Below are 25,878 nucleotides of genomic sequence, written 5' to 3' on the forward strand. Positions count from 1 at the left end.
CGCAATGTTGATTTCCAATCAAGCTCCACACATTGCCCACTAAGAGTCGCCACTGACCCGCTGACGAAAGTCAAATTAATGCCGGGGAGTGGTGGGGCGGGTAAATGGAGCAAGTATTAGCCGACGACATAGCATTTAAGTGTCACGCTGATCCCGTTTACACCCTGAATTCATTTACTCATCTGTCGATCTGTCACTATGGGAAAACGCATCGTCTTCACCGGAGGCTCTGGCAAGGCCGGTCGCCATTGCATCCCATACCTCCTAGCACAAGGCCACCAAGTCCTCAATCTGGATCTGAACCCACTCCCCAACCCAGACGGCGTGGGCCTCAACCCAGACGTGTACACCCTGAAATGCGACCTAACAGACAGCGGCCAAGTCTTCAACGCACTCTCCTCGCACTTCCACATGGGCGAGTACGAGATCGAGCGCAATCTGGACAAGGAACAACCAACCACCCCACCAGATGCTGTGATCCACTTCGCAGCCTACGCGCGCAACATGCTCGTCCCAGACAACGAAACCTTCAAAGCCAACGTAGTCAGCACATACAACGTCATCGAAGCAGCCTGCAAACTCGGCATCAAGAAAGTGATCATCGGCAGCTCGGAGACCACCTACGGCGTCTGCTTCACGCAGGGAGACTCGGAGTATCACTCCTTTCCGCTGGAAGAAGACTACGACGTCAATCCGATGGACTCATACGCTCTCAGCAAAATCTGCGGTGAACAAACAGCGCGGGCCTTCGCGCGCAGATTCAGCGCTGATATCTACGCCCTGCGTATCGGGAATGTCATCGACCCCAAACAATACGAGGCCGAGTTTGCGGGGTTCGTGAAGAAGCCTGAGACGCGGAAAAGGAATGCGTGGAGTTATATCGATGCTCGCGATCTAGGCCAGATTTGCCATTTGGCTGTTATGAAGGATGGGTTGGGATTCCAGGTTTTTAATGCTACGAATGATACTATCACGACGGAGGTGCCGACAGAGGAATTTTTGAAGAGCATTTGCCCTGGGACTACGATTACGAGGAAGATGGGGCAGTGGGAGGCGCCCTTGAGTAATCGGAAGATTAGGGAGGTGTTGGGTTTTAAGGATCAGCACGATTGGAGGAAGTATGTTACCTTGTGAGATGGTTATAGGTCTGAAGGTTGTGTGTATAGGAAGAAAGGAGTTGAGAAATGGTTTGGCGTGTGATACATTCCAGAAATGACTTTACTGGCTTGGATGGAAGTCTAGATGGAGATGGCTGCATATCCTTCCGTTTCTAGCTTGTACGTACTTCCATACAATCCCAAAAACGTCGTTAAATGGTCCGAGTGGCTCGGTCTGCTTCGCGTTTATGTCCTTGCCAGAAATGTGCCAAGATAAGAAGAAAAGTGGTCACAGCCTGTCGGAACAATCCTCGCACACGTCCACACATATCACCCACTGCACTACATTGCTCCGGTTCGCGGCCCCACAACCATCCCAGGCAAGCTCAACTGAGTTGGCAGCAGTGGCTGCGTGTGGCTCACAGCCAGGGATGTCTGGGTTGAATGGCAGGTCGAAACAAGTGCGCTCAACTGGGTCGTTGATGCGAGTCAGCTCGCAGAGCAAGGCTCGGCAGAAGAGATGGACCTCGAAGCGGACGTGGTTGCAGTCGTAAAAGTTGCCGACGTAAAGACACATGGCGCTACTGCCCGTAGGTAGAGGCAGGCTGTGGTGGGTGTTTCTCCGTGATATGTCGTGTCGTAAATTGATCAAGCGCTTGTTGTCTTCGTCCAGAGGGCAGATGTGCAGAGAGATTTTTGCAAGGATGAACGTAAATGCAATTTAGATGGCGTGCGAGCTGGCCTGGTTCCAGTTGACAAGGGAAGGAATGAGCTTGATTTATGGCATCGTGTCGATGAACCTCCTTAAGGCAGGCACCGATCACGTTAGTCACAGCAGCAGCAGAAGAGGAAAAATGAAGGTGCTAACCGTAGGAAGACAATAGCAATAAACGTCACAGGTCAGAAGGTCATTCTTTTACCATATGAGAGAGAATATAAAGAATAGATATACAAATATGAACTACAGAATCAAGCAGTAGGGCAGAGGAGCTCATATTTATAGAAAGAATTGCATGCATTACAAGAATTGCATTCTCAAAGGAAGATAGCAAATAGCAGAAACATGCAAGAAGAATCATAATAAATATGTCTTTGAAGAAGAAGGTGGAGTAGCAAACGGGCGGACATCTTTCATGATAGACCTGATAGGTACCTGCCAGAATATCGATAGAGTAACTCCACCCCTTCACCACAATAGCATGCATCGAGACATCTAATAGAACGATTAGAAGCATCTAGCTTTTCCATGTGTACAGGATAATGCGCAGGCGTATTGTTCAATCTCAAAATCGTGACCTATCGCGAAGACTCTTTTTTGAGTCTCCTTCGCATCTCTTTCTCGATACCCTACGAGAGACGGACGCTGAAGGTTTCCTAATTTTGCAGACCTCGAGACAGCAGAACAGTAAGTTGGAGGAGACAACTATGCGGTGAATTGAATATCGTGGGCGTCATGATAAGAATAATAAACTGAACTCTTCATAACTCTCCGGCAGTGATGTAGTGCTGATGGGCGAGGGGAGAAGGTGTGATGCTATATGACCAATCTCTAGCAAATATATTTGATCGCTAGGCAAGCCTTAAGCTAACTTTCTTCCAATAACGACGTAAACGTCATAACAATAATAACAAGGTACATCATTTAAGTCCCCTAAGACAGCCTCCTTTAGGTCCATAATCTGATCAATGGATTTTATTTCGTCCAACTTGTGCATTCTGCATGCAGCTGTCAGACTATGCTGGATTCCAACAACAACCGTGAAATTGACGTTCTCCCGAGTGTCTGGGTTGTCAAGAGTGTAGATTTTCTCTTCACAAGATACCAGTCCACTTTTCTGGAAAATACCCTGAAGGAGAGCAATACTAAAGATGAATTAGCCTCTTTGGTTAGTCCCTGGAAATTGGTTTTAATTATCAATGGAATGGTTCGAACTCACTTTGGCGTTTTCCCTAGCGCATTCAAAGTCTTCCTGAACAGGTCGATTCCGTGTTGTGCATTTATGGCTCGTTTTCCCTCGGGCACCCCTTTGACTACACACTCATGTGCAGCACAATCGACCCATTGCAAATAGCCATCAGGTTCTGCACATTATCAGATTAAATCCAAATCAATTGGATATAGACTGGGAAGCTTCTCACTAAGAAGTGTCATCATATTTCGCACAGCAGGCTCCCACTCATTAGATGATAAAACCACCACCATCACTCGAACATTGACGACATCATATTTACCAAGATATTCATGTGGGAACGGCTCGAGGAGATTTTGTTGATAGAAAGTGATATTTGCCGGCAATGCATCCTTGCTGGGAAACATGGCGTCTGAGAGGTCAAACCCGTCGAGCTGACAAGTATTTGGAAGAGCATCTGCGAGGTCACGTAACCATATTCTTGGAAATAATGTCAGATCCTTCCATCTTTCCGGTATATTTGCTACTAACCCAGTCCCCGTGCCAACATCTGCAATGCGCATACTATCATGTTGTTGGATGGCAGGATGAAGGAGATATCCAATATTCGCTTGCCAGGCTTTATATTGCATCTCCAGCCTATGTTCTCCCACATTAAAGTTTATCCAAGGTAGGGATCGCTTCTCAGGTATTCCAAACAACTATGAGCGTACCTCTCGCTTTCGGCCGTGTTTCTCACCAGCAGATATTCGCCTCGCGGTTGGACTTGGGTGGACATTTTATCAAATGGTGAAAGGGATATGTACTCAAGAATGTTAACTTTATTGGGCTATGCGCACAATGACAGGTGGGAAATTCGGTAGTTATTGAAAGCAAGAGTATATATACATATCAATCGGTGCGAATTTCGGTCTACTTGCGCCTATTAGGCCCCCAGTAAGTGAACGTGAAACCAGGCCACCCCGTCAGCCCTCGCACGGCCCTCTAGCTAGGAGCCGCGGGTTTCGGCTCGGAGAAAGCGACAGCTTACAGGAAGCGAGCAAGACAGACTCCCTTTGGGAAGTTCATTCGGAAGATTAGTTAGCATTTACTATAATAGTATTTTAGAAATTGGTTTTGCGCCTAGCCAATCATTAGCTTCTAGCAGGTTGACTGAACACGCTTGTGCATCGAAGTCGGGTCCACGGTTTCTCCCGCACAGTCTGCATTTAATTCGTCTTGTATACCAGTTGCTCACGCACTACAGAGCTATGCGCCTGGCCATTCGCCCCATTGGTTATCGTCGGCTTGAGTATACCGCATTATCCAGACAAGTTGCGTGATACAGCGGTTATACATTACACTGTATGGGAGAGGAGGGGTTCGTGGCTGTGCTGAACTTGGCACCAGCTATGCAGTGCAGCAATTGTGTTTGCTAGCAGGATTCCTCAACTGGCTACGGCCAGAGGCAGCCAACGGGTTAATTTGCTGCGACGCGAAGATCATTAAAAGGGTGCTCGACCACCAGCTCAATAGACAGATGCACGAACTTGATTGGGGGATCATGGCCCAGCTTGAGTTCAATTTTGAGTTGCCAGATACTTTCGAATGGCTGAGGGAGACGTAGTGTTGCTTACAATGGAATCCGTGGTGTGACAACTATACCTAAGCGTCTGATCGTCCCATTATTGGTACCGGTAACTATTGACTGCGCATTTGTTCTAATATAAGTCAATACTACATATACTGATCAACCTCCCCCTGTCGCACACCTTACTCCTCTTTTCCATCCGTCGTCAACCCAAGTTTTATTCCCTGGCTCTCCAACTTCTGAATAATGTTGAAACCCATCATCCTCAAACCCTCCGCTTCGCAACCAGTCAATCCACGAACAATCTCATTTCTCTCGCGGATGACATTTTCATCGCTTAAATCCCCAGCTTTGATTAGAAACTCCCCCACCATCTCAAAACGCAAATAATCTGCCAGAGACGGCTCCCCCGCTCCCTTGTCATTGTGCAGCCGCGCCAGCTTGACACCATACCTGGCGAGATCGGCAAATATCGGCACTCTGCAGACCTCATCCTTCAACCACGCGAGGTCCACGTGGTATGGTAGCTTGCGCTCTATGAGCCAGTCTATGCGGTCTGACAGTTTTGAAACGAAGTCGTCTATCTCTTCTACCGATGCTGGCTCCTTAGATGACGAGTAGGGAATGGGAAGCGCCTTGATACTCAGTCGGAAAGTATTAGGCATCATGACTGGTCTCCGACCTCGAGTCCATTCTATACCAGTTCCCCGGATTCCAGTATGAGGCTGCTTGTCCATACCTGAGTGGATGCGGACACCATCAACTCTCGCAATAATGTTCTTTATCACAGCGATGCAGTTTGTCCGCCAGCTCTCCCAATGTTGGCGTCCTTCGAATCGTCTCTGGCAAAGCTTTGAGACTAGGGACTCCAGCACGCCGGTGTTCCCCGTTATAACAAGCCGTTCCGCGGCTGAGAGAATAAAATCTTGCAGAATCTGAACAGTGATAGCCTTTCCATCCCCTAACTTCGACTTAATCATTTCGGGGGGGCTCTGCAATGCCAGTGCGGCATGCTGAAGCCAGAGTCTGAGAGCCGCGTCTGCAGGATTATCGAACAGTGCGAGCCAGTGCTTTCCTGCCTTGGAGTTGACGAGGTCACGGTTCGCCTTGACTGACTCTGTGACCCGCGATATTCCTGGCGGTGGGTCCAGATTTGTGAGCACAATCGAACGGAATACGCGAAAGATTGAGACAGGCATGTAAGGCATCAAATCGCTAAACAACGAGGCAAGCATTCCGAGGCTTACAGGAATCTTGGGGATCCGCTCATGGTCGTCAAGGGTAAAATTATTCTTTGCAAGAAAGAGGTTGATCCAGCGGTCATTGTTGGCGGCCGACTGCTCTGGTATGGTCATGATGAGCTGCGCAAGCCGTGCCATGTCGTCCGGGTCCAACTTTGCGCTGTGGGCTTTATCGACTAGCATAGCCCAGAGCGACGCTTCTTCGCTCACCGCAGGGAGATTGGCCGACTCCTTAGCGGCAGCGGCCCAGTCGTCTTCAGTAAGAGGATGACGTTCACTGAGCTGTGCGGCGACAGGCACGACGTAGGTCTCAAGTGCGTCAAGGATGCGCATCCGCAGCTGTGCCGGGCAGGTTGGTTCCTCCATAGCGTTGATGAGACTGCTGGTGATTGCAATCAGCATGTCAGTATGACGTGCCTCCGCGAGTAGGCTGATGAGGATGTCGCAAGACGAGGAGGTGTTTATGAACAAGTTGTTTTGTAAGAGCTGGGCCATCATCTTAATGGTTGTGACCTTGATTGCAGGTGGCTGGGACTTCTTGGGTGTAATAGATCTCGGCTCTGGGCCGCCGGTATCAACTGCAACCTCTTTGCTCCTAGAGGTATCATTTTCGCTTCTCTGACGCCAGTTCAGGTTCTGGTCCCTCATCCTTTCCTTCATAGCACTGGCCATGGTAAATAAGAGTTCCTTGGCTGCCTTGGCGGGAAGCGATGAAAGAAATGACACACTGAGAAGCTGCCGATGCCATGCAGAAATATTTTCGTCCCCGTCCCCATCTATGATCAGATCACGAATCAAGGGGGAAGCCAGCGCAGGCTGGTCACAGCGGGCAACGCGTACGACGACGTCGACGGTGTCATGCACCTGTACCCGCAATCCCTCGGCACCCAGACGCGCCCTCATCTGGCCTAGAAGGAAGTTTGCCAAGTCCGCTAATAGCGGTGGGGACATGCCACCATCTGCGAGCTGTTGAAAGACGTAGAGTCCCCGGGCACCAACATTTCGTGAGCTGCTGATGAGTTTTGCCGAACTCGGTCTGCGCAAAAGCGCCTCTGCTTCCACTAGCATGTCCACTGTCGGCTTCCAAAGTTTCTCGGCAATCTCAACCTGGGCATCTACGTTGTCTGAAGGAGAGGACTTGGTGTTGTTCCTGAAAAAGTTTAGGCGCCGATTCGCCACGACCTCGGGGAGGCGGAGCACGCTGGTCCATCTGGAGCGTTGAAAGTCGGGTTCTTGGGTGGTCGCGCCCGCGGTCTCGATGAGATTTATTATGATCCGGTTGGAAAGATCAATATCTTTCTTCAACAAGACGGGAACGACAGTCTCGGCTGTCACGGGAGTTGGAGTATCCCATTGCGGCATGGCACCCAAGAGATCTTCTAATTCTTTTGTCTCGAATATGTCGGTGCTATACAGCTCCCGGATCGTGAGTGAGTCTTTGTTAAAGCGTCTGGCCCACAGAACAGTGTCCTGAACGGTCTCAAGGTCTCCGGCAGCGACGCATAAGTTCAGTGCCGACTTGGCCCAGAATGCACGTTCTTGTGGCTCGCGGGACTGCTCTGCGTTTTTCCGACGTTCACTCACGAGCGTGCGAGCTCGGTCAAGCCAAGCCGAGCCTTCCTGCCCAATCTTAGTTCTGGACTTCCGGATCAGCAGAGACCTGACGACCTCAACGTCTCCAACGCGACCGTCGTCCAAGGTCCGCCGCTGCTTCAGCACCGTCATTCGACCACGGCCAGGTGCAGCGGCCAAAAACTCGCTTCTTGGGTTCGCCGCGTCTAACTTCTCAAACAGTGGCAATGCCTTCTCGATAGCGACGGAGAAGAACAGCGTTGCCGGCCACAAGTCATTCGCTACGGGCATTTCCTTCAGCCGCGCTATGCCCGACTTTGACTCGTCCTCGATATCGATTTTGTACCTCTTCAAATGTCGAAGGAAAAGAAAGAGGAGCTCGTACCTAGCCTCGTCACCGAGTTTCGGGTTCACGAGGACAGCCTGATAGATCGAATCTAGGCTGATCGGCCGTTTATCGGCCGGCAGAAGAGAAATCAACTGGACCAAGTATCCCTTTGTGTCTGCCTTCGCTTTGCTGTCTGCTGGAGATGCGTCATTCCACCTCTGGATGGTGTATTGGATCAGTCCTCCTTCCCAGAGATTCAGCTGCTTTGCTAGGGAATCTTCGTATTTCTGGAAACACTGCACCACAAGATGTAGGAACTTGTTTCGCATACCGTCATTAAACCTTCGCTTCTGCAGGTACTTGAACAAAGGCTTGACCAGCTCGTCCACGAAGTCGGATGGGATTTGGACTTTTGCTTTAAAATCCTTGGTGACCAGAGTCACCAGGATCCGCTCGTTGAACGGCAAGTTACCGCAGACGAGCCTCCTCTCCTTTGCAAAGGTCAAGCCCTCGGCATCAGGCGAGAAGATGTCCTCGAGAAACTTGTCTTCGTGCTGCTCACGATGCCCACGAAACAGTCGTTCCAGCTGCGGTCGAGTCCATTTGACCCCTCGCTGAGCTTCCCACTCTTCCACCACCTCGAGGCTACACGCTGGCACGATATCCTGATAAAATGCCCTCAGGGGCCTGTCATCCACCGGCTCATCATACATCAGTCTCACGAGCTCGCTGAGCTCTGCGCGCCTTTCGGTCCTTGCCTTCTGGGCCGACGCCGTGCGCCCTAGAAAAGTGCACATGGTGCGCACATCTCTCACGCTGAACTCAGCCATTAGGCTCGCGAGTCCAGAAGCTCCGCCAATGGCATCCCATGCTGGACGGAACCGGTCTTCGCGTCGGAGCGCTTTGGCGAACTGGCGAATAGCCGAGGTGCGCCTGTGAGCGCTGTGCGTCTGGCGCAACTCCGCAAAGATTTTGTCCATGCCCGCCATTTCCGATTATCTTAAAGATGTGTAGATTTTTAACATAAATAACGCAGTAGGGAAGGAGTGAAGAGGGGACGAGTTGTTGTAGGGTGTTGTGACGGAATCCCAGAGCTTGGCCGGACTATCGTGTTGTTGATTTCGTTTGTGTTAGTCATTCAGTCCCTATAACTTAACTAGTTAGATTGGCAGGCTCAGGGGCTTTATGGTATTCAGACTCATATTGATGCCTCATTGGCTGCCTGCACTTTTTCCACCGCCCGAATTCCGACATGTTGTTTACTACGACGACCAGTGCACAGCCGCGTTATGTGTCATGCCAGTGGCTCGTGGAAAGAGGCAAGCCACTCAGTTCCGAGTAAGATCTCGAGGCTTACGAGCCGTTTGCCGTGCAAGAAAATCCCACAAACTCTCTTCCTTTTTTGACGTCCATATTTTCAGCCTTCTTGTATACTTGAGAAGGACGTATTTATCTCCTATGTGTTGGTAATTGAGAAGTAGTCCTCTTCGGCCATGCCGACAACAAAACTTGCTGCGAATATCACTATATACCCTTGAATCCTCTAGCCCTTCCCTCCTTTCTTTTGCTACGGACATATCGCATATTCTACTCAGTCATTCACAGCATTAGGAAGCGAGCAAGACAGACTCCCTTTGGGAAGTTCATTCGGAAGAGTTGGCATTTATTATAATAGTATTTTTGTTGAAATTGGTTTTGCGCCTGGCCAATCATTAGTTAGCTTCTAGCAGGTTGACTAAACACGCTTGTGCGTCGGAGTTGGTCCACGGCTTCTCCCGCACAATCTGCATTTGATTAGTCGACTAATTTGTATACTAGTTGCTCACGCACTGCAGAGCTATGCGCCTGGCCATTCGCCCCATTGGTTATCGTCGGCTTGAGTATACTGCGTTATCCAGACAAGTTGCGTGATACAGCGGTTATACATTACACTGTATGAGAGAGGAGGGGTTTGTGGCTGTGCTGCACTTGGCACAGGCTATTGCACAGACCTTGGATCCATTCCTCGACTCGCTTCTTCTGCCTCTAGCTTACCACCTGTCCTTCAGCTACCCACAAATGCGCGCCCTCACCTTTGCAAAGTCACTAACATCTTGGCAATGGACCCTATATCTCTATCACTTGGCCTTGCGGGTATTCTGCCCCTGATTGCCAGTGCGATCACCACGTCCAAAGAGTACATAGACACTGTGAGGTCGGCGAAGAAGTCAATCGCGACCTTGGTAATCGAGCTTGAAGCGCTGCAATTCAACGTAGCAAATCTGCACGACCTCCTGAAGGGCGATCTATTAGACGATAGTGCTGTGCAATTTCACGAGAGTTCAGTTCTCCTGACCTGCTCCGCGGCGTGTGAGGCAAAGCTGCGATCACTCTGCAACAGGCTGAGCCAAGACGCAAACAGGAAGCTGGGGCGCTTACTGTGGCCTTTCACCGAGAAGGAGCTCCAGAAGACGGTCCAGGAATTACGCAATTTTACCAACTGGATGCAATTTGCCTTGTCGGTCGATGGCTGCCGGCTTCTATCGCGGACGTCGGATGACGTTTTGAAGTTGATGGGACAGCAGCTAGACCAGTTCAGGACCATCCAGACACTCGAAGCAGACACACTTCGGATCCTCGACGTTGTTAAAGATCAGAAGCGCGCGATTCAGGTCAATATCGAGCAGGAGACTAGAAGGAGCATTCTGAACTGGATATCTACCTCAAAGCACTATCAGAAACATCAGCTCATCCAAGCGTCGAGGGCACAAAATACTGGAAATTGGATCCTTCAAAGAGACGAATTTATAAAATGGCGAGACGATAGCTCTCCTTCAAACGTTCTCGTGTGTCATGGCATTCAAGGCTCGGGTAAAACAACTCTTGCGTAAGACTTTGCCCATCGCTGCTTTTGGGGCGCCGACTGATGTTTCAGCTCGATCATCATCGATGAACTTCTTAACTCTGGCTCCGGCGAGGCTTCACCTGTCGCGTTCTTCTACTTTGACCACCAGGACCAGTCTACTCAAAGTACGTCGGTAGTTCTATGCTCTATCCTTAGACAACTTCTCGAGAAGCTACCGGCAATTCCGAGTTCCGTTTCCGAACTATTCGAGAAGAGCGGCCACCAAGGCCAAATCCCTCTCCAAGAATGCGAGCGACTACTAACTGATCTTGCTTCGGGCCTGAGGTGTGCTTACCTAGTGTTTGATGGACTGGACGAATCGGAACATCGGAAATCCTTCCTTCGTAGCATTCGGAATGTGGTTCGAAGTCGCCAAGTCCGTTTGCTGGTCACAAGTCGGCCTCATATCCGAGATCTCATAGAGCTGTTCCAGGAGCATCCGAAGATTATGATCGAGGCCCACGAGGAAGATCTCAAGACCTACCTCTACCAGGAGCTCGACCAAGGAGGAATATATGACATCGCCGATCAAGGCTTTGTGAACAGACTGGTTCAGAAGCTGATGCAAGGGGCAGAGGGGATGTACGTCCTTTCCTCTACAAACCACCATATTGTCCACTTGCTTTGAGATTAGAATTCCTGACGCATGTATACTACGCTACATAATTAGGTTTCTTCTCCCAGTTTTACGGCTCCGTACCATTCTCAAGGAGCCCACTCTCGGTGAGATGGAGGACAGAATAGCGGACCTGTCCCACAGTCTCAGCGACGCATTTGCAGATACCATTTCCCGCATCCAAAGGCTCCCTGAGAGCCGCAGCCGACTCGGAATGGGTGCTCTCATGTGGCTTAGTTACACAACTCGGGCATTGACTGACTTGGAGCTCAGCGATGCCTTGGCTATCCACAGCGCACAGAAAGCTGTCAACGTCAAGTATCGCCCGGCTACAAAGACCATTCTCGAATGCTGCCAAGGTCTTGCGACCGTAGACGGGGAGGGTTGTGTACGGCTTGCGCATTACGCGATTCAGGAGTACTTAAGAGACCATTCGACGGATCTCTTTCCACAAGCCGAAGCCACGATTGCGGTGACTTGCCTTCGCTACCTTGTCTTTGAGAACTTCGAGGACGGGCCATGGCCGACCGAGGGCGATATCCAATCTAGGATGGAAATGTACCCCTTTCTCGCCTGGGCCGCCATGTACTGGGGGCAATTCGCCCGACGGACCGAAACCGACGCAAAGGTGTGGTCCACGCTGTTCGTCTTCTTCTCCTCCCCAGCCGCCATGGCCGTGGCGAACCAGGTACGGCAATACTCGATGGGCCGGAACCCCGAATATTGGAATGCGGACGAGTGCAGCAGCTTCTCAGCGCTCCATCATGCGGCGCGCCACGGGCTCGAGCAGGCGATCGCTCGGCTCCTCGACAATGGTGCTTATGGCGTCAACGAGCTGACGCGGATGGGCGCCACGCCCGTGATTCACGCCGCCTCGAGCGGACATGTGCTGACGACCCGGAGCCTGCTAGCCCACGGCGCTAATCCGCACCTGCGGAATTGGTACGGCGACGCGTTACACTGTGCGATCGAGTCGGGCAAGGCGGCCACCGTGCGCGAGCTGGTCCGATGGGGGATGGATCCCAACGCCATCGGGAACGGCGGGCGCACCTATCTCGCATGCGCGTTGGACGGCGACTCAGCCAGCACATTTGCCGCGCTCGTCGAACTCGGTGCCGACATTGGATTGCAGAGCATGTCTGAGGGCCATGGTCATCTCTTCTTCGCCGCGGCAGACTGGGGCTGCGACGAGATTGTCACACTCATGCTGGATCGGGAATGGGTCGACATTGAGATGAAAGACTCCGATGGACATACAGCAATGCACTATGCCGCTGCGGCTGCGAGTCCAACAACGGTGAGGAGACTACTTGACGCTGGGGCTAATATTGATGCGATGGATAACGAGGGACGTACGGCTCTGTATTACGCGGAGGTTGAGGGCAACAAGGCTATGGCGAGACTGTTGCTAGACTTAGGGGCCACACCTCCGCTTCGAAGCCGAGCTTAGGATCCTCAAATGTAGGCAGCGTTGCGGGGTTTGAACGCGGAGTCGAAGTCTATAACCTACTGTCAACGGGCTGATTTCAAGTGATTCCAACTGTATAGGGTCTGGTTCGCTAGTGGGTAGTGCCCGGATGCTGCCGCCCTATCAAAAACTGCATCATTCCTCGTCGCCGCATCGCACGTGTACAATCGCGTTCCGGTCGAGGGCGAGGGTGGTAGATAGCGGATGAACTAAACCAGGTTCGGTTATAACGGATCTTTCTACCTTAATCTTTAAACCTAGCGGCCCCGAATTCTACATATTCCTATCTAGCATAGCTGGCTGGGTGCTCAGTGGCATGGCTGATCGAAACAGTGTCTGTATGTGAAGCACGGAAGCCCATTCCGAAACCGAGTGTAACTACTTAACGTTAATGAAATGAGCGTAATGTGGGACCCGGAGTGCTATATGGTAACATTATCCTATTGTGGTAAATGTTCGTTCTAGTATAGGACACAGTTGTCATTGAGTACCCCCTCTACCGCCTTCCAAACGGCAATCGGAAAGCATCCATTGATCCAATAGTCGCCGTTCGGCGTACCCGTGAGGAAGAATGCATTTCGTGCCAACATGTTGTTCGGGCTCACATTGTCCACATGGTAGTAAACTGGATTACTTTCAGTAGCTTGACAAACAGGTCTGGTCTCTCTCCAAATACCCTTCCTGTTCTTAATCATAGCGGATCCCTGGCTCCTTGAAGCTCTTTTTGTAAGCTTAACTGCAGGGCCAAAATTAACCATGTCAAAAAGGCAAGCTTTTGACCAGTTCGATGCCGTGATCAAGAACGAGCTTGTATCGCCAAACATTGGCGGCAATCCTGTTTGGTCCAGTGACAATCGAGTAAGCCGTGCCAAAGCATGTATTTGGGCCTCGGTGGTCTGTGTCTGGATACTACGACGGATTCGAAGAGCTGCAACTCCGAGACCATCCGTCTTTCCGATGATTTCACGAGCCATGACATTTGTCCAGCACGGAAAGACGGCGTTCTGCACATACACACCTTGTTTCTCTTTGGCTGGAAATATAGATGGTAAGCGCGATCGGAGATCGCACGCACTACTTATGCAAACTGCCCGTGAGGATTTTGGGGACATAAGGGCTGAGGCTGCCATCAATGACATCCAGGCCATCACCACATCGCCTTGGCTTATAAAAACCGCTTGCCCTTCAGTGGCAACATCGTTCGCGGTATTTCCCGCGAGCGAAGCTAATGCACTGCTTCGCAGTTGGTCCACAACCTTCCGCGGCAGAAAGACGGTTCGCGTTTCCATTTTCCGCCACCAGAGCAAATCCAAAACAAAGCGAAGGCCCCAGAGAAAAAACCGCCATCCCTTGATTTGTTGTTCTTCAAGAATATGAGCCCCTAGGAAAGAAAGGTTTGTGCCAGCAGTCATCATCGGGTCATCGTGAGAAGACAGCATCGGCGGGATTTCTGACTCTCTCCCAGCAAGTACCAGACTCCACGCTATGGCCATGTGACGCAAACTCATCGCGTCTGCGGCAATATGAGGCCAACAAAGTGATACAAGCGTCGCGTCAGTAAAGGACACAACATTCAGAGTCAATTGTGGGAGATCAGAAGCAAGATAGTCATCCAGACAGACTGGTGTACTTGGTGTCACAGCTAGTTTTCTAAACGCCGAAGGGCCATTGTGCACTGACGGAGTGTTGGAGGTGGGTGCAGGTAGTCTTGAGGCTAGTGGGTGTTCGTTGATGCTGACATGGAACTCCTCATGATGAAAATTGACTGCGGGTCGGTCCGAAGTAAAGACTTGAGGAACGTGAATCTCCAACTCTTGCTTTGCCTATTATCGTTAGCGTCATCAGAAAGTCCATCTCGGCCAGGACGACGACGTTCACAACTGATATATCCTACATTTATACGAATGCGTCCTCCGAGCTTACGCCATCCCTCTCGCTCGATAAGCTGTGATAAAGAGGCCCGCAACATTTCGGGGTCGAGCATATCATTGAACCGAAGGCTCAAGTACTGTACGATATTTCGCAAAAGCGGTGTGTCGTCAAAGTAATGAACGGGCATAATCACGTCAGTCGGTACTTTTTCATATGTTAGTCGTTTCTGTCGGCGCTCTAGGGTAAGCCATCGAAGGTATTTCATGATTACTGGAGCTGTGGAATGAATATCGAGTAAGGCGGAAGGTCGAATAGTCAGTCAGATAAAGACTGAATGGAGGCAGCTGATATCGGTATATACAGTATGAATGTTGCCCCGTAAAGAAACAGAAGCAATGAGGGAATATCCCAGTGAGCTTATGTATCACATGGATCCAGAGGGTGGCCTTACAACACAGAAGCCTCCGGTGCCACTTGCATGACCAATGGATAATTCGTCAGTTGAAGGTGATCATGACTTGATTGGGTATCGGTTGATTTTGGTTTCCTTGGCAGGAAATTCTAAGATATCTAGTGGACCGTTATCTGGTAGCGGAAATAATAGATAATCTAATATTATAACAAGTGGGGCAGTTTTCTAGTGCTGATCAGAGCGCAAAGTCCTGTTCGCCTGTGGGACCACAGGCAAGGCACCGATTATCACGAAGGACATTGTACCAAACGCCGTTCAAGAGGCTAGATTGGACCTGATTTGATATGATAGAGTCTAAAAGGAATTTGCTGAATCCAGAACGTAAACCTCACACATTTGCAAAGTAAGCCAGCCTAATAGAGCCTTTTTCCAGATGTGCTTATCGCCGAGACACGGCCTTGTAGGTAAGCGATGCAAACGCCGTAGAAGAATTATTGATATATTTGAATGAGATCTCGAGTGTGATAATTTTTCACTATTTTGTCGATTGTGGTGACTAGCTCGCAGATCTCCTCATTGATCACCCTCGTTCGCTCACTAAGTCCGACCTGAGTAGTTACTCAGAGAGGGTTACTCTCCCTCATATCCTCGCTAGTGCCCAGATTTGGGAAGCCCGTGTTCTAAACAACCTAGCCTCCTAGCTCACTCTCAACCCCCGCACGCGCTGTGTTTGATTCGACAACTCCAAAACAGACAGGGATGACGTGGCTAGTCGCCCTAAGGGTGCAAGGAATTAAAAGTCCACCAGCAGCAGTTTCCACTTGCAATCAGCTCTTTTCTTTCAATTAAACACGGCCACAGCATCAAGCCTCTTGTGGTCGCCATGTCCGTCTCTTTTTCGCTTTTCTGCTTGATAATAGGAGCATTCCTGCTCTATGCCATCAAGGTCTTGTTGACAAGCAACAAGGCCCATGGGCCACTGCCACCAGGCCCATCACCGAAACCAGTTGTCGGGAACATTTCAGATCTACCGCCCCGGGGAGCACAAGATTGGATGCATTGGTTGAAGCACAAGGACCTCTATGGTAGGGTCGCTAAAAGCGCAATACGTGAATCCGTAAAGATTACGTCCTTTAATTAACACATTCACATGTTTCAGGACCCATTAGTTCTATTACAGTAATGGGCCAGACCATTGTCATTGTCAATGACGCCCGAATCGCAACAGAGCTTCTATCAAAGCGCTCTGCACTATACTCTTCGCGGGCAAACTTGGTCTTTGCATCAGAAATGTCAGTCTCCCAATGCAGTGATACCATTTTCACACTGCTTAAATTCCAATGACTAGGGTGGGCTGGGAGCATAGTCTGGTAATGCAGACATACTCGGACCGATTCCGTGCCTATCGCAAAGCCATACAACCTTACCTCGGGTCGGAGGCAGCGGTGGCGCAGTACAACAACTTGCAGGAGATAGAGGTCCACCGATTTCTGTTGCGCGTATTGAATGATAAGCCCAGATTTGCAGAGCACATCCAGACGTAAGTTGCCTAAAGGCAGAACCGGTCCTGTATAGGAAACTGAGCGCTCTATCTAGGGAGGCGGGAGCGATCATTTTGAAAATCGCATATGGATACACGATTGAGCCTCACAAGCGAGACCCGCTCGTCCATATCGCAAACCAGGCCCTAGAGAATTTCTCCATCGCTGCGACACCGGGTGCCTGGCTAGTGGATATTATTCCGGCTTGTGAGTGATTCTATAGACCTCCTAGTAGATAATTATGTGGATCTCTAACTAGTGTAGTGAAACACATTCCTTCCTGGTTCCCTGGAGCCAAATTCAAAAGCATTGCACGGGAATGGAAGAAAAACCTTGAAACCGTTGCAGATAAGCCGTATGACTTTGTTCGGCGGCGTATGGATGCTGGCAAACATGAGCCTTCATACCTTGTCAATCTTTTCAAAGTAGAGGGATATCCGGTCTCTGGAAGCGAGGAAGAGCTCGTCGCGAAATGGACTTCTGCTTCCCTCTATACGGGAGGAGCCGATACGGTAGGATTTACTTCTGCTTGGCATGCAGTCCCAGCTGATGAATTACAGACTGTTTGTTCAATTGAAACTTTTCTTTTGGCCATGACCATATACCCGGAGGTGCAGCGCAAAGCACAAGATGAGATTGACCGAGTATTAGGAGCTGGCCGACTTCCCAAGGTGACTGACCGTGCTAGTCTTCCATATATCGATGCTATTGTCAAAGAAGTTCTCCGCTGGCATCCTGTGGCACCCATGGGGATTCCTCACATGTCAGTTGGGGATGACATATGTGAGGGCTACTTCATTCCTAAGGGTTCCTTGGTTATGCCTAACATTTGGTGAAGTCGGCTCCTATCCTTTCATAGTATCGTAATGCTGACTGCCACGATAGGGCCTTCACCCATGATCCCGAGGTGTATCATGACCCCATGGTGTTTAAGCCTGAGCGCTTCCTGGGCGTTGACGGCCGGGGGCCAGAAATGGATCCTCGCACAACCGTTTTTGGATTCGGGCGTCGCATTTGCCCCGGTCGTATTCTAGCTGACAACGCGGTATATTTGAACATTGCTCAGTCACTTACCGTCTTCAATATCACCAAAGTCGTCGAAAACGGCAAGGAGGTGGACGTCAAGCCAGAATTTCAGGCTGGCGTGATTAGCCACCCCGTTCCGTGGAAATTTGATATCTCCCCGCGTACCCCTGCCCATGAAGTTCTCATACGGTCAGTGGAGAGGGACCAACCTTGGGAACCAAGTGATGCGTATGATTTGGAAACGAGTTGATTTATTTTCATTTGGAAGCATATCTATGCTACGCATGAGACGCATTATATGACAGATATCGGCTTATAAGCATGTGCGGTACATGACGGTTATCCTAAGGTTGTTACCCCTATATGAATGAATAGAGGCAAGAGGGGCTATCCCAGTGAGCATATGTATCACATAGCTCTAGAGGGGTGGCCTCGCAATACAAAATTCTCCGATGCCACCTGCATAAACCAATGATTGGTTCGTTAGTTAAAGGTAATCATGATCTAATAGGCATCGCGCGATTTTGGTTGCCTTGGTAGGAAATTCTAAATGACGAGTGGACCGTCATCTGCTAGCGGAAAAGAGTACAGAAGCTAATTATAACAAGTGGAGCCGTTTTCTAGTACTGATCGGAGGACGGAGCCCTGTACAACCACGGGGAACATAGGCAAGGCACGAGCTACTTATGATCACAAAGGACTTTGAACCAAGCGCCATTCCAAGCGGCTAGATTAGATCTGATTTGATATGATCGAGCCTAGAAGGAATTAATTTGCTGTATCCAGCTCGTGGATCCCGCACAAAGCGCGCATAGTACAGCCTTGTTCAGACGTGCCAAACGCGACAGCGTTAGAGCTCTTCAAGAGATGCGTGATGTTTGAGCAGAAATCTGTTCATTATCATCCCCCTCACTCTTTTCAATTCTGCCCTTGTGTGTCTTCAATTTACCTTGTTTGGCGTCAAAAACAGGGCGAATCCACATGTTTCCGGCGTTTGCGCTTTCGGTCCCTGGTCTAAATATACTTTGAGTCGCAGCTATTATTCTCTTAGCCCAAGAATTTACATCACATGGATGGAAAAGGGGGCTGGACTGACCAATACCTGTAAGGTGATTATTGATATATATGTTTTCCCAGTGATTTTTTGGTGCTTGGTAGACTTCATGCATGATACTGAGGTGCGGGTGTGATTTCGTGACTTGATTCCACCAGTCCCATGCCTCACGATGGAGCGGGCTATGTGCATATGCGTGTACATCTTCCAGGGTTCGAAAATACGTTGCAAACATCAGTTGATTCGCTGTTGAGCGCTCGCCAGCTCCTAGCCAGGAGGTTGCGCCGAGATCTATATTGAGAATAATATTAAATCTGACAGACTGCAAAAAGACAGGGAATTATTTGCTCACAATTGTACCGTATTGCATTGTTTGAAAGCTGAGCCTGCATTTTGTTCATGTAGTCTCCCACCTCTTTGAAACCAGGGCCGAATATGCCCATCGGACTGTTAAGTTTGAGACAATATGAGAGACAGGTACCTCAAGAATGCCAGAGGAACAGAGAAACATATTGAAATAGTAAGGGGCTTAGACATACTGGTTTGAACGTCCGGCCAGTAAAATCAATGCAACATTTTGATCTTCGGCTTTTCCTGAAAACACCCCATTTCGATCGGGGAGTAATGCGGAAAACTTGCCAGCAATAACGCCATCCATTTGAGTATTTTTGAGAAGGCCAAGTGTCATCAAGCCAGTTTTGGCAAAGAGACACGACAACATGAGAATAGGTGGTAGAACTGCGTACGGGACCGGGAAAACCAAAACAATAAAACCTTGAAGAACAGCCCCCAAAAGTAGCCATGTGGTTAAAGAAAAATTATCCCGGATTAACTAAGAATTCATAAACTTAGTTAGCTCTAGATCAATGATGACAGAGAGAATCCCCAACTTGTTCATTTCTCAAGCTGGGCAGGGCGGCACAGACATTACTTTGCTGGCTCAACTCAGTTCGCCGTAGCCTTTCGGTCGACGGTGGGAAAAGCGGTTCCAAATTCTCGATAGAACGCGTTTCCCTCATTTTGGACGACGTTTTGGTTATCTGTATTAGGGTTTGGAAGAAGTTTCCAGTAGCACAAAAGGGCCTTACGACGCCGCAAGAGGGGCAACTTCATCAAGATAAATAGTTGAAAGGATAGGAGCTAAGGAGAGGGTGAAGCGACGAAGGATGGGGTCCGGGCCGCGATCAACCTTCAGGGAAATGTTCAGCTCACTCAGCTCAGATTCAGCTCAGACTCAGCCCATCAATATTTGTGTATCTGCATAGCCATCTGATCGGGCATGATAGACTTGGTTAATGTGAGAAAAGCTTTGCGGTCTATGGACATGGATAGTCCCCCTTGGATCGAGAATTGATATGGTTGGCCAGCTCGTTATTAATGAACTCTTTTGAGAGACATGTGGGGCAGAGTTTGGCTACTGATAAAGCAAGGCGAAAGTTCTTGGCTCTGAATGTCACCTTTAGGCACTGCAGAGCTATGCGGAAGGCCATACTCAGCTGATAGTTTTCCTTCGTAGCTTCCTCATTAATCCCTAAATATTCGGACAGTCCACCAGTACGAGAGCGTTCCTTAAGCACCGAATACCTTGCCCGTAGCCCGGCACATGCCCCGGCGGAGAAAACGCAAATCGGATAAAGCGGCATTCACTATATTGGCTCTTTACTAGTATTTGGCTCTTGCTACTGTAAGTCAAGCAATTAGATCAATGGGTGCGTGCTCAATAAAGGTATTAGCTCACCAATACGAACTTCGGCCTCGCTTTCTTCGCTGGAGCAAAAGCCCTCAAGCAAAAGCCCTCAAGCAAAAGCCCTCGCCGACACTGCCGACGAGGCCGGCCGTAAGTAAATCCTGGACACTCTGCGCGGCCTCTTCCACTCGCTCGAATTCGCCCAGGATTTGCCTAGATAATCATATATCTCGTATGGTGTTCGTCCAGACACAATCCCAAGTGCTCCTGCTAACACACTTCTGGTAGCAACTTCAAGTAGCCACTGTCCCGATTGTCTGTGACCTTAAGCTTTCTCCCAACATGTATTGAGCTATCTTTGGCGGATACGTTCCAAATTCGTGCTTTCAATTCTCTCCAGCATAGACAAGAGAGGATCTCACGAAGTAAAGGGCGCACATCGGGCAACGGACAGTGGGGCTGTGTCGTCAACATCCTGCGAATAATATGAGGCATTAAAGCGGCTGTCGCAAGCATGTAGACGAATACGAGCCAAACTACGACAGCTAACTGACTCCAATGCAACGCTGCCATGTGTATCATTGAGTCCAGTCTGGTTTAAATAACTCACAATGCCCCTAAACTTCCAATACAATAACCAATATACCTCACCAAAATGACCAACTCCCAATGCATTACGGATTGGTACAACCAAAATGCCACTCTGGAGCACGATCGGCTTAATGCCTGTCGTCTTGAATTTTCGATTTCGATGAGGGTAATTAATCAATGTCTAGAACGACTGGGACGACGTCTACAGAAACCACTAAAGATCCTAGATCTGGGAGGAGGTACCGGTCGATATGGTAAGTGCCGGAGATATGATGTTTCGGCGATAGTCCCGATTAATGAGAATCTACATGTCAAGCTGTCGAGCTTACGCGAAAGGGCCATTCTGTTACCCTCGTCGATATATCGCAGTCAGAGCTCGACATCGCAAAGTGCTTCGCTGCCGAGTCTGGCGTAACTCTAGATGCCATTGTCCAGGCTGATGCGAAAGCAATACAACTACACACAGATAAGGACGATCCTAAAACTGTTTTTGCCGCATCATCATATGACATGATCCTCTGCCAGGGTCCAATGTACCACCTTGAAGAGTCTGAACGTTCCAAAGTCCTTTGCACCTGCGCCACTCTACTTCGCCCCGGAGGATTTCTTCTCATCGCATTTGTCACTCAATACGCGCATCTCAGAGATATTGCTCAACGAGACCCGGCGCGTCTTGCGGCGGAGTACGACGGCTTTTACAGAGAGTATCTCTTGTCGGGCAAATATACAAGAAACCCATCTGGTGCAATGCACCATACGCATGTCAGCGAAATCAAGGAGCTTTTTAGAACAGTTGATGGGCTCTGCACAGCTCAGCATACGTTGGGAATTATTTTAAATAGAATTGTGCCTTGCGAAGGGTTTCTTGGTGGAGGGCTATCTTCAAAGCTGGTGACCTTGCCACAAAAAGACTACGAGCTTTGGGTGGATGTTGTGATGCAGTTTACAGATGATGAGGCACTACTGGGGAATGCGGATCATTTGCTGGCAGTCGCTGAAAGAAGGCAATAAACTTCACAATTGGAACGAAGCAGTAAGCCCAATTGCTATACTATATGTTTTTTCAGATGAATTAAAGGCATCATATCATCAACCTATACATTATTCGAGTTAGCTAGATGTGGAGCTTCCAAATTGCCGCAAGATTCTATGAATATTTATGATCTTAATCTTGCTGCATTCATATTCTTCCCAATTTGAGACGTGGTTAGTGACGGGCTCTCTATCATATCACGGATGAGACGTAGCTTTGAGGAAGTCTTCCCGTCTTGAATCAAGACAAGTGACGCGAGAACGACTAATGTTCCGATTACTCTATGCAATTTGTAGAGGATAGACGGGATAATGTCGGACAATAACCGTTTTCCCGCCAAGAGTGAGTTCTTCTGATCAGTTAGGGTGTCGTTTTTGCTCACTAAGCAAGTCCAACCACGCCCCAAAGTGTATATTGCAGCGACAATGAGAGAATACGAGAAATCCGCATTTGTCATCGTTCCAATTAATAATGGCAGTAGACATTGTTGCATACTTTACGTATTTAAGCGAGCAGGTTTCCTCGGAGTGTGTGCTAAGGTTACATTGCATTGATCTATTGCGTTCTTCCTTTCTTTGTATCTGTACAACCCACGACTAATTGTTTGCAATGCCTACCCTTCGATATCACATTGTGGATGTTTTCTCCTCCGACGCTTACAAGGGCAATCCACTGGCTGTAGTCGAAAACACCTCCGACAGCCTCAACACCACACAAATGCAACTGATAGCCCGCCAATTCAACTTGTCCGAGACGACTTTTGTTTGCCCTCCGACAGACCCCAAAGCCACTCTCCGATTGCGATCCTTTCTCCCCAATGGAGAAGAGGTTTTTGGAGCGGGTCATAACTCACTCGGCGCGTGGTGGTGGGCTGCTGATTCGGGGCTTTGTTCCACACCTCAGAACCAAGCTAGGTGTCTTTACCACCAACAGCTAGGACAGGCGATTTTGCCCGTGGAAATCTCCCAGTCATCTTCCGGAACCATTTCTATTTCTATGCAACAGGGAGAACTTCAGCTTTTGGACAGCCATGCCAATAAAGCCGTATTAGCTGAGACTCTCGGGATCACGGCTGCAGATATCGGACTGCAAGACTCGGCGGGGAATACGGTGCTTGATGAGGTCCGCGTTGTGACCACTTCTCCGGCGCGCCACCTCTTGGTTCCTGTTCGCAGCAAGGAAGCGCTCGATCGAGTCACATTCACCAATAAGGAACGAATTGCCCAAGAGCTTGCTAGCACCAATAGCCATAATAGTGGAGTGTATGTCTTCACAGCTGTCGATGGCCGATGTGATATTCCTAGATTCGAGGCTCGATTCTTTAGCCCTAGCATGTCGATGGAAGATCCGGCGACTGGGTCTGCTGCTGGGCCGTTGGCGGCCTATTTGTGGACCACTGCCAATCCAGCAATTTTAGCATCACAGAAGACTAATGGAGGGATTGCCTATGTTGAGGTGATTCAGGGCTTGAAAACTGGCAGAGAATGCTTGATGAAGTTGGCCATTGATGACCAAGGATCATCGGTTGACCTTGCTATATCTGGCACATGTGTGTTGGTGGCCGATGGAAATATTGTCATACCTTCGCCTGAAATTGTCTTTAAGAGCGATGGGAGTTGTTGATAGACTAGTGTGTTTGCAATCTATATTTCCTCTGGTGTCAGTGGGTATGCCGCAAATGACCTTACTTTCATACATACATACAACATGCATATTCATATATTCCATTCCGATCCTTTTCAGCCACGTCTTGGCAAACTCCACGTGTATTAAGTGTACCTGGCAGCCTGCATGGGGGGCTATGGCATGCTGCAAGGGCCGGTCGGGACGTTGCAGGACAACCAGGGTTTGGTTGTGTTGGTTGCATGTGGAAACTTGGCATAGTATAACCGAACCACCTGTTATTTATTATAGGGCAAACTAATAGACTAGAGGAATGGAAAGGAATCAGAATTGCCTATCGGTAACCATTGAGCTGTAGCTAGTACCAATTATCTATCGTGTGCGGGCAAACTGTCCTACCAACAAACAGGCAGAGAAAGAGAGACACGGACAAAGAAAAGCAAACGCTAAAGATAGAGACAATAGTGATATATGGGATTTTCCATCCACCAACGTACAAGACAAGAAAGAGGGAAGCAAAATTCATTAGATGGGGTTTGTGCACTTTCAATGTCCAGTCCAGTCAAAACAAGAAAAGTCCAGTTGTACAGACAAACAAAGAAAGGGTGCCGAACTAGCTGATTTATCTGGGTGGTGTCACCACAGACAAGCAAGTCACGAAGGAAGTTAAATTGATAAAGAGGCAAAAAAGAAAAAAAAATATACTCGATATGAGGAGCAAAATCTCCCAAGTCCCAATAATATCCAACAAAAAAAGAGCCAAAACAATGATACATTTACAGCGTCACCAGGACCACGACAGCAACCAGGACAGCGAAGAGCGAGCCCCGCAGGACGCGCTCGTTCTGGCTGGGAGCAGCGTTGCCTTGGCCAGAGCCGGAGCCAGAGCCAGAGCCAGAGCCGCTGTTGCCGTTCTGGCTGAATGTACCGCTACCGCTGCCGCTGCCGCTGCCGCTGGTAGAAGAGCCCGAAGACGAGCTCGAGCCACCGCTGCCAGAGTGCTCGCCAGCACCGCCGCTCGAAGAGGAGGGAACGCTGTCAGAAGCGGAAGCAGAAGCAGAAGCAGAAGAACCGCTGGCGCTAGCACCCAGAGAAGGGTCAGAGCCAGTAGCGCCCATGGAGCTCAGGATAGTCGAGTTGTTGACGATGGCGACATCGCTCTGCATGGAATCAGTGCTGGTGTAGATGTAGGCGTTGTCGCCGGACTGCTCCGTGCCGGAGGGGACGCTGTAGCACTCGACGTTGACATCGCCAATGGTCGCAAAGTCATAACCGTATTGCTGGATATCCGGGCTGTTCCAGTCGATGGCACCACCGGCCCAAGCGATGGTGCCGGGGGCGCTGCTAGACGCACCAGCGGGCCAGATGGAAAACTGAAGGCGCGCGGGGGTCTGAGGGTACTTGTACTGGTTGGTACTCGAGTCGTAGGTGGAAGCCTTGGTCAATGTGCGCTGCACGTTGCCGTCGACGCTCCAGGTCAGCTGGTCAGGGCTCCAGTCGAGCTCGTAGGTGTGCCAGTCGTCGAAGGAGTCGCCGCCGGGGATGGTCAGGTTCTGGCTGTGGTGCCCTACGCGGAGTCAGCATTAACCAAAGACGGTGTGGACAAGGGGAAAGCACTTACAGTTCAGAACACCCTGCCAGTAGTAGTTGCTCTGCACGTTGGTCAAGTCGGCGCCAACCCACTCCAGATCAATCTCGTCCTGGACGTCAGACATCAGGATGAAAGAGGAAACCACACCGTCACCACGCGAGCTCTTGAACTTGCCCGAGACCTTGCCGTAAAAGATGTAGTGGGAGCTGGCAATCAGCGTGCCGACAGTGTTCTTGGGCATGGTCATGAGCATGGAGCCATCCTGGATCTTGGGGAAGCCGGAGTAGACCCAGTCGGCTTTGGAGGCATCACCGAGGTACTTGGTGTTGAGGGCCATGTTGTCCATGCTGTCCCAGGTGTAGGACTTGGACTCGCAGATAGGCATCGGGGCGCACGAGTCGAGCGCGAAGGAGTAACGAACGTCGCAGCCACCGAGGCAGTAGGCGCCAGTACCGCACTCACCATATTCTAGCACAAGGGTCAACGACTGGTTGTTTCCCTCCACATCGAGGGGTTTACTCACGAGAGCAGCACGGCTTGTCCTCTGGGCACTGGCTGCTGGCGGAGCAGGTGATGGAGTCGGCGGCGAGGACCGAGGCGGACAGGGAGGCCGCTAGGACCAGGGAAGTCGCGAGGCGGACCATTATTGTGATGGGTCAATCGGTCGCTGGATATGTACAAGGGGGGAAATATACAAGAAACAACGTCCGAGCGAGTGAATTGGACGAGGTCAAGCGGGAGATAGTGTAAACGAAGGGCTGC

At 49.8% G+C, this 25,878-nt stretch overlaps 10 protein-coding genes across 10 annotated transcripts; 6 read left to right on the forward strand and 4 right to left on the reverse strand.

Moving 5' to 3' along the window:
* Positions 1-198: 198 nt before the first annotated feature.
* N7474_009886 (NAD-dependent epimerase/dehydratase family protein) lies at positions 199-1,134 on the forward strand (the record flags this gene model as incomplete). Its single annotated transcript, XM_057201296.1, has 1 exon — positions 199-1,134. One exon carries the CDS (start codon positions 199-201, stop codon positions 1,132-1,134), a length of 936 nt encoding a protein of 311 aa, XP_057049283.1.
* Positions 1,135-1,386: 252 nt separating this feature from the next.
* N7474_009887 (uncharacterized protein) lies at positions 1,387-1,674 on the reverse strand (the record flags this gene model as incomplete). The annotated part of the gene is made up of 1 exon (XM_057201297.1): positions 1,387-1,674. The coding sequence occupies one exon, from the start codon at positions 1,672-1,674 to the stop codon at positions 1,387-1,389; it is 288 nt and encodes a 95-aa protein (XP_057049284.1).
* Positions 1,675-2,677: 1,003 nt separating this feature from the next.
* N7474_009888 (class I SAM-dependent methyltransferase) lies at positions 2,678-3,785 on the reverse strand (the record flags this gene model as incomplete). The annotated part of the gene is made up of 5 exons (XM_057201298.1): positions 2,678-2,960; positions 3,035-3,179; positions 3,237-3,487; positions 3,539-3,646; positions 3,721-3,785. The coding sequence occupies 5 exons, from the start codon at positions 3,783-3,785 to the stop codon at positions 2,678-2,680; spliced, it is 852 nt and encodes a 283-aa protein (XP_057049285.1).
* Positions 3,786-7,744: 3,959 nt separating this feature from the next.
* N7474_009889 (uncharacterized protein) lies at positions 7,745-8,503 on the forward strand (the record flags this gene model as incomplete). The annotated part of the gene is made up of 2 exons (XM_057201299.1): positions 7,745-7,798; positions 8,033-8,503. The coding sequence occupies 2 exons, from the start codon at positions 7,745-7,747 to the stop codon at positions 8,501-8,503; spliced, it is 525 nt and encodes a 174-aa protein (XP_057049286.1).
* Positions 8,504-9,817: 1,314 nt separating this feature from the next.
* On the forward strand, positions 9,818-12,668 carry N7474_009890 (ankyrin; the record flags this gene model as incomplete). The annotated part of the gene is made up of 3 exons (XM_057201300.1): positions 9,818-10,584; positions 10,633-11,184; positions 11,273-12,668. 3 exons carry the CDS (start codon positions 9,818-9,820, stop codon positions 12,666-12,668), a joined length of 2,715 nt encoding a protein of 904 aa, XP_057049287.1.
* Positions 12,669-13,147: 479 nt separating this feature from the next.
* N7474_009891 (uncharacterized protein) lies at positions 13,148-14,823 on the reverse strand (the record flags this gene model as incomplete). Its single annotated transcript, XM_057201301.1, has 3 exons — positions 13,148-13,311; positions 13,363-14,509; positions 14,581-14,823. The coding sequence occupies 3 exons, from the start codon at positions 14,821-14,823 to the stop codon at positions 13,148-13,150; spliced, it is 1,554 nt and encodes a 517-aa protein (XP_057049288.1).
* A 1,030-nt stretch (positions 14,824-15,853) lies between these two features.
* On the forward strand, positions 15,854-17,787 carry N7474_009892 (cytochrome P450; the record flags this gene model as incomplete). The annotated part of the gene is made up of 6 exons (XM_057201302.1): positions 15,854-16,079; positions 16,130-16,262; positions 16,319-16,510; positions 16,567-16,718; positions 16,776-17,343; positions 17,397-17,787. The coding sequence occupies 6 exons, from the start codon at positions 15,854-15,856 to the stop codon at positions 17,785-17,787; spliced, it is 1,662 nt and encodes a 553-aa protein (XP_057049289.1).
* A 3,146-nt stretch (positions 17,788-20,933) lies between these two features.
* N7474_009893 (class I SAM-dependent methyltransferase) lies at positions 20,934-21,880 on the forward strand (the record flags this gene model as incomplete). Its single annotated transcript, XM_057201303.1, has 3 exons — positions 20,934-21,035; positions 21,078-21,123; positions 21,186-21,880. 3 exons carry the CDS (start codon positions 20,934-20,936, stop codon positions 21,878-21,880), a joined length of 843 nt encoding a protein of 280 aa, XP_057049290.1.
* Positions 21,881-22,511: 631 nt separating this feature from the next.
* N7474_009894 (PhzF family phenazine biosynthesis protein) lies at positions 22,512-23,525 on the forward strand (the record flags this gene model as incomplete). The annotated part of the gene is made up of 1 exon (XM_057201304.1): positions 22,512-23,525. The coding sequence occupies one exon, from the start codon at positions 22,512-22,514 to the stop codon at positions 23,523-23,525; it is 1,014 nt and encodes a 337-aa protein (XP_057049291.1).
* A 776-nt stretch (positions 23,526-24,301) lies between these two features.
* utr2 (putative cell wall glucanase (Utr2)) lies at positions 24,302-25,760 on the reverse strand (the record flags this gene model as incomplete). The annotated part of the gene is made up of 3 exons (XM_057201305.1): positions 24,302-25,092; positions 25,147-25,584; positions 25,640-25,760. The coding sequence occupies 3 exons, from the start codon at positions 25,758-25,760 to the stop codon at positions 24,302-24,304; spliced, it is 1,350 nt and encodes a 449-aa protein (XP_057049292.1).
* Positions 25,761-25,878: the final 118 nt, after the last annotated feature.

This window comes from Penicillium riverlandense, assembly GCF_028828495.1.
Source record: "Penicillium riverlandense strain IBT 135883 chromosome Unknown utg000008l_segment0_segment0, whole genome shotgun sequence".
Classification (NCBI taxonomy): domain Eukaryota; kingdom Fungi; phylum Ascomycota; class Eurotiomycetes; order Eurotiales; family Aspergillaceae; genus Penicillium; species Penicillium riverlandense.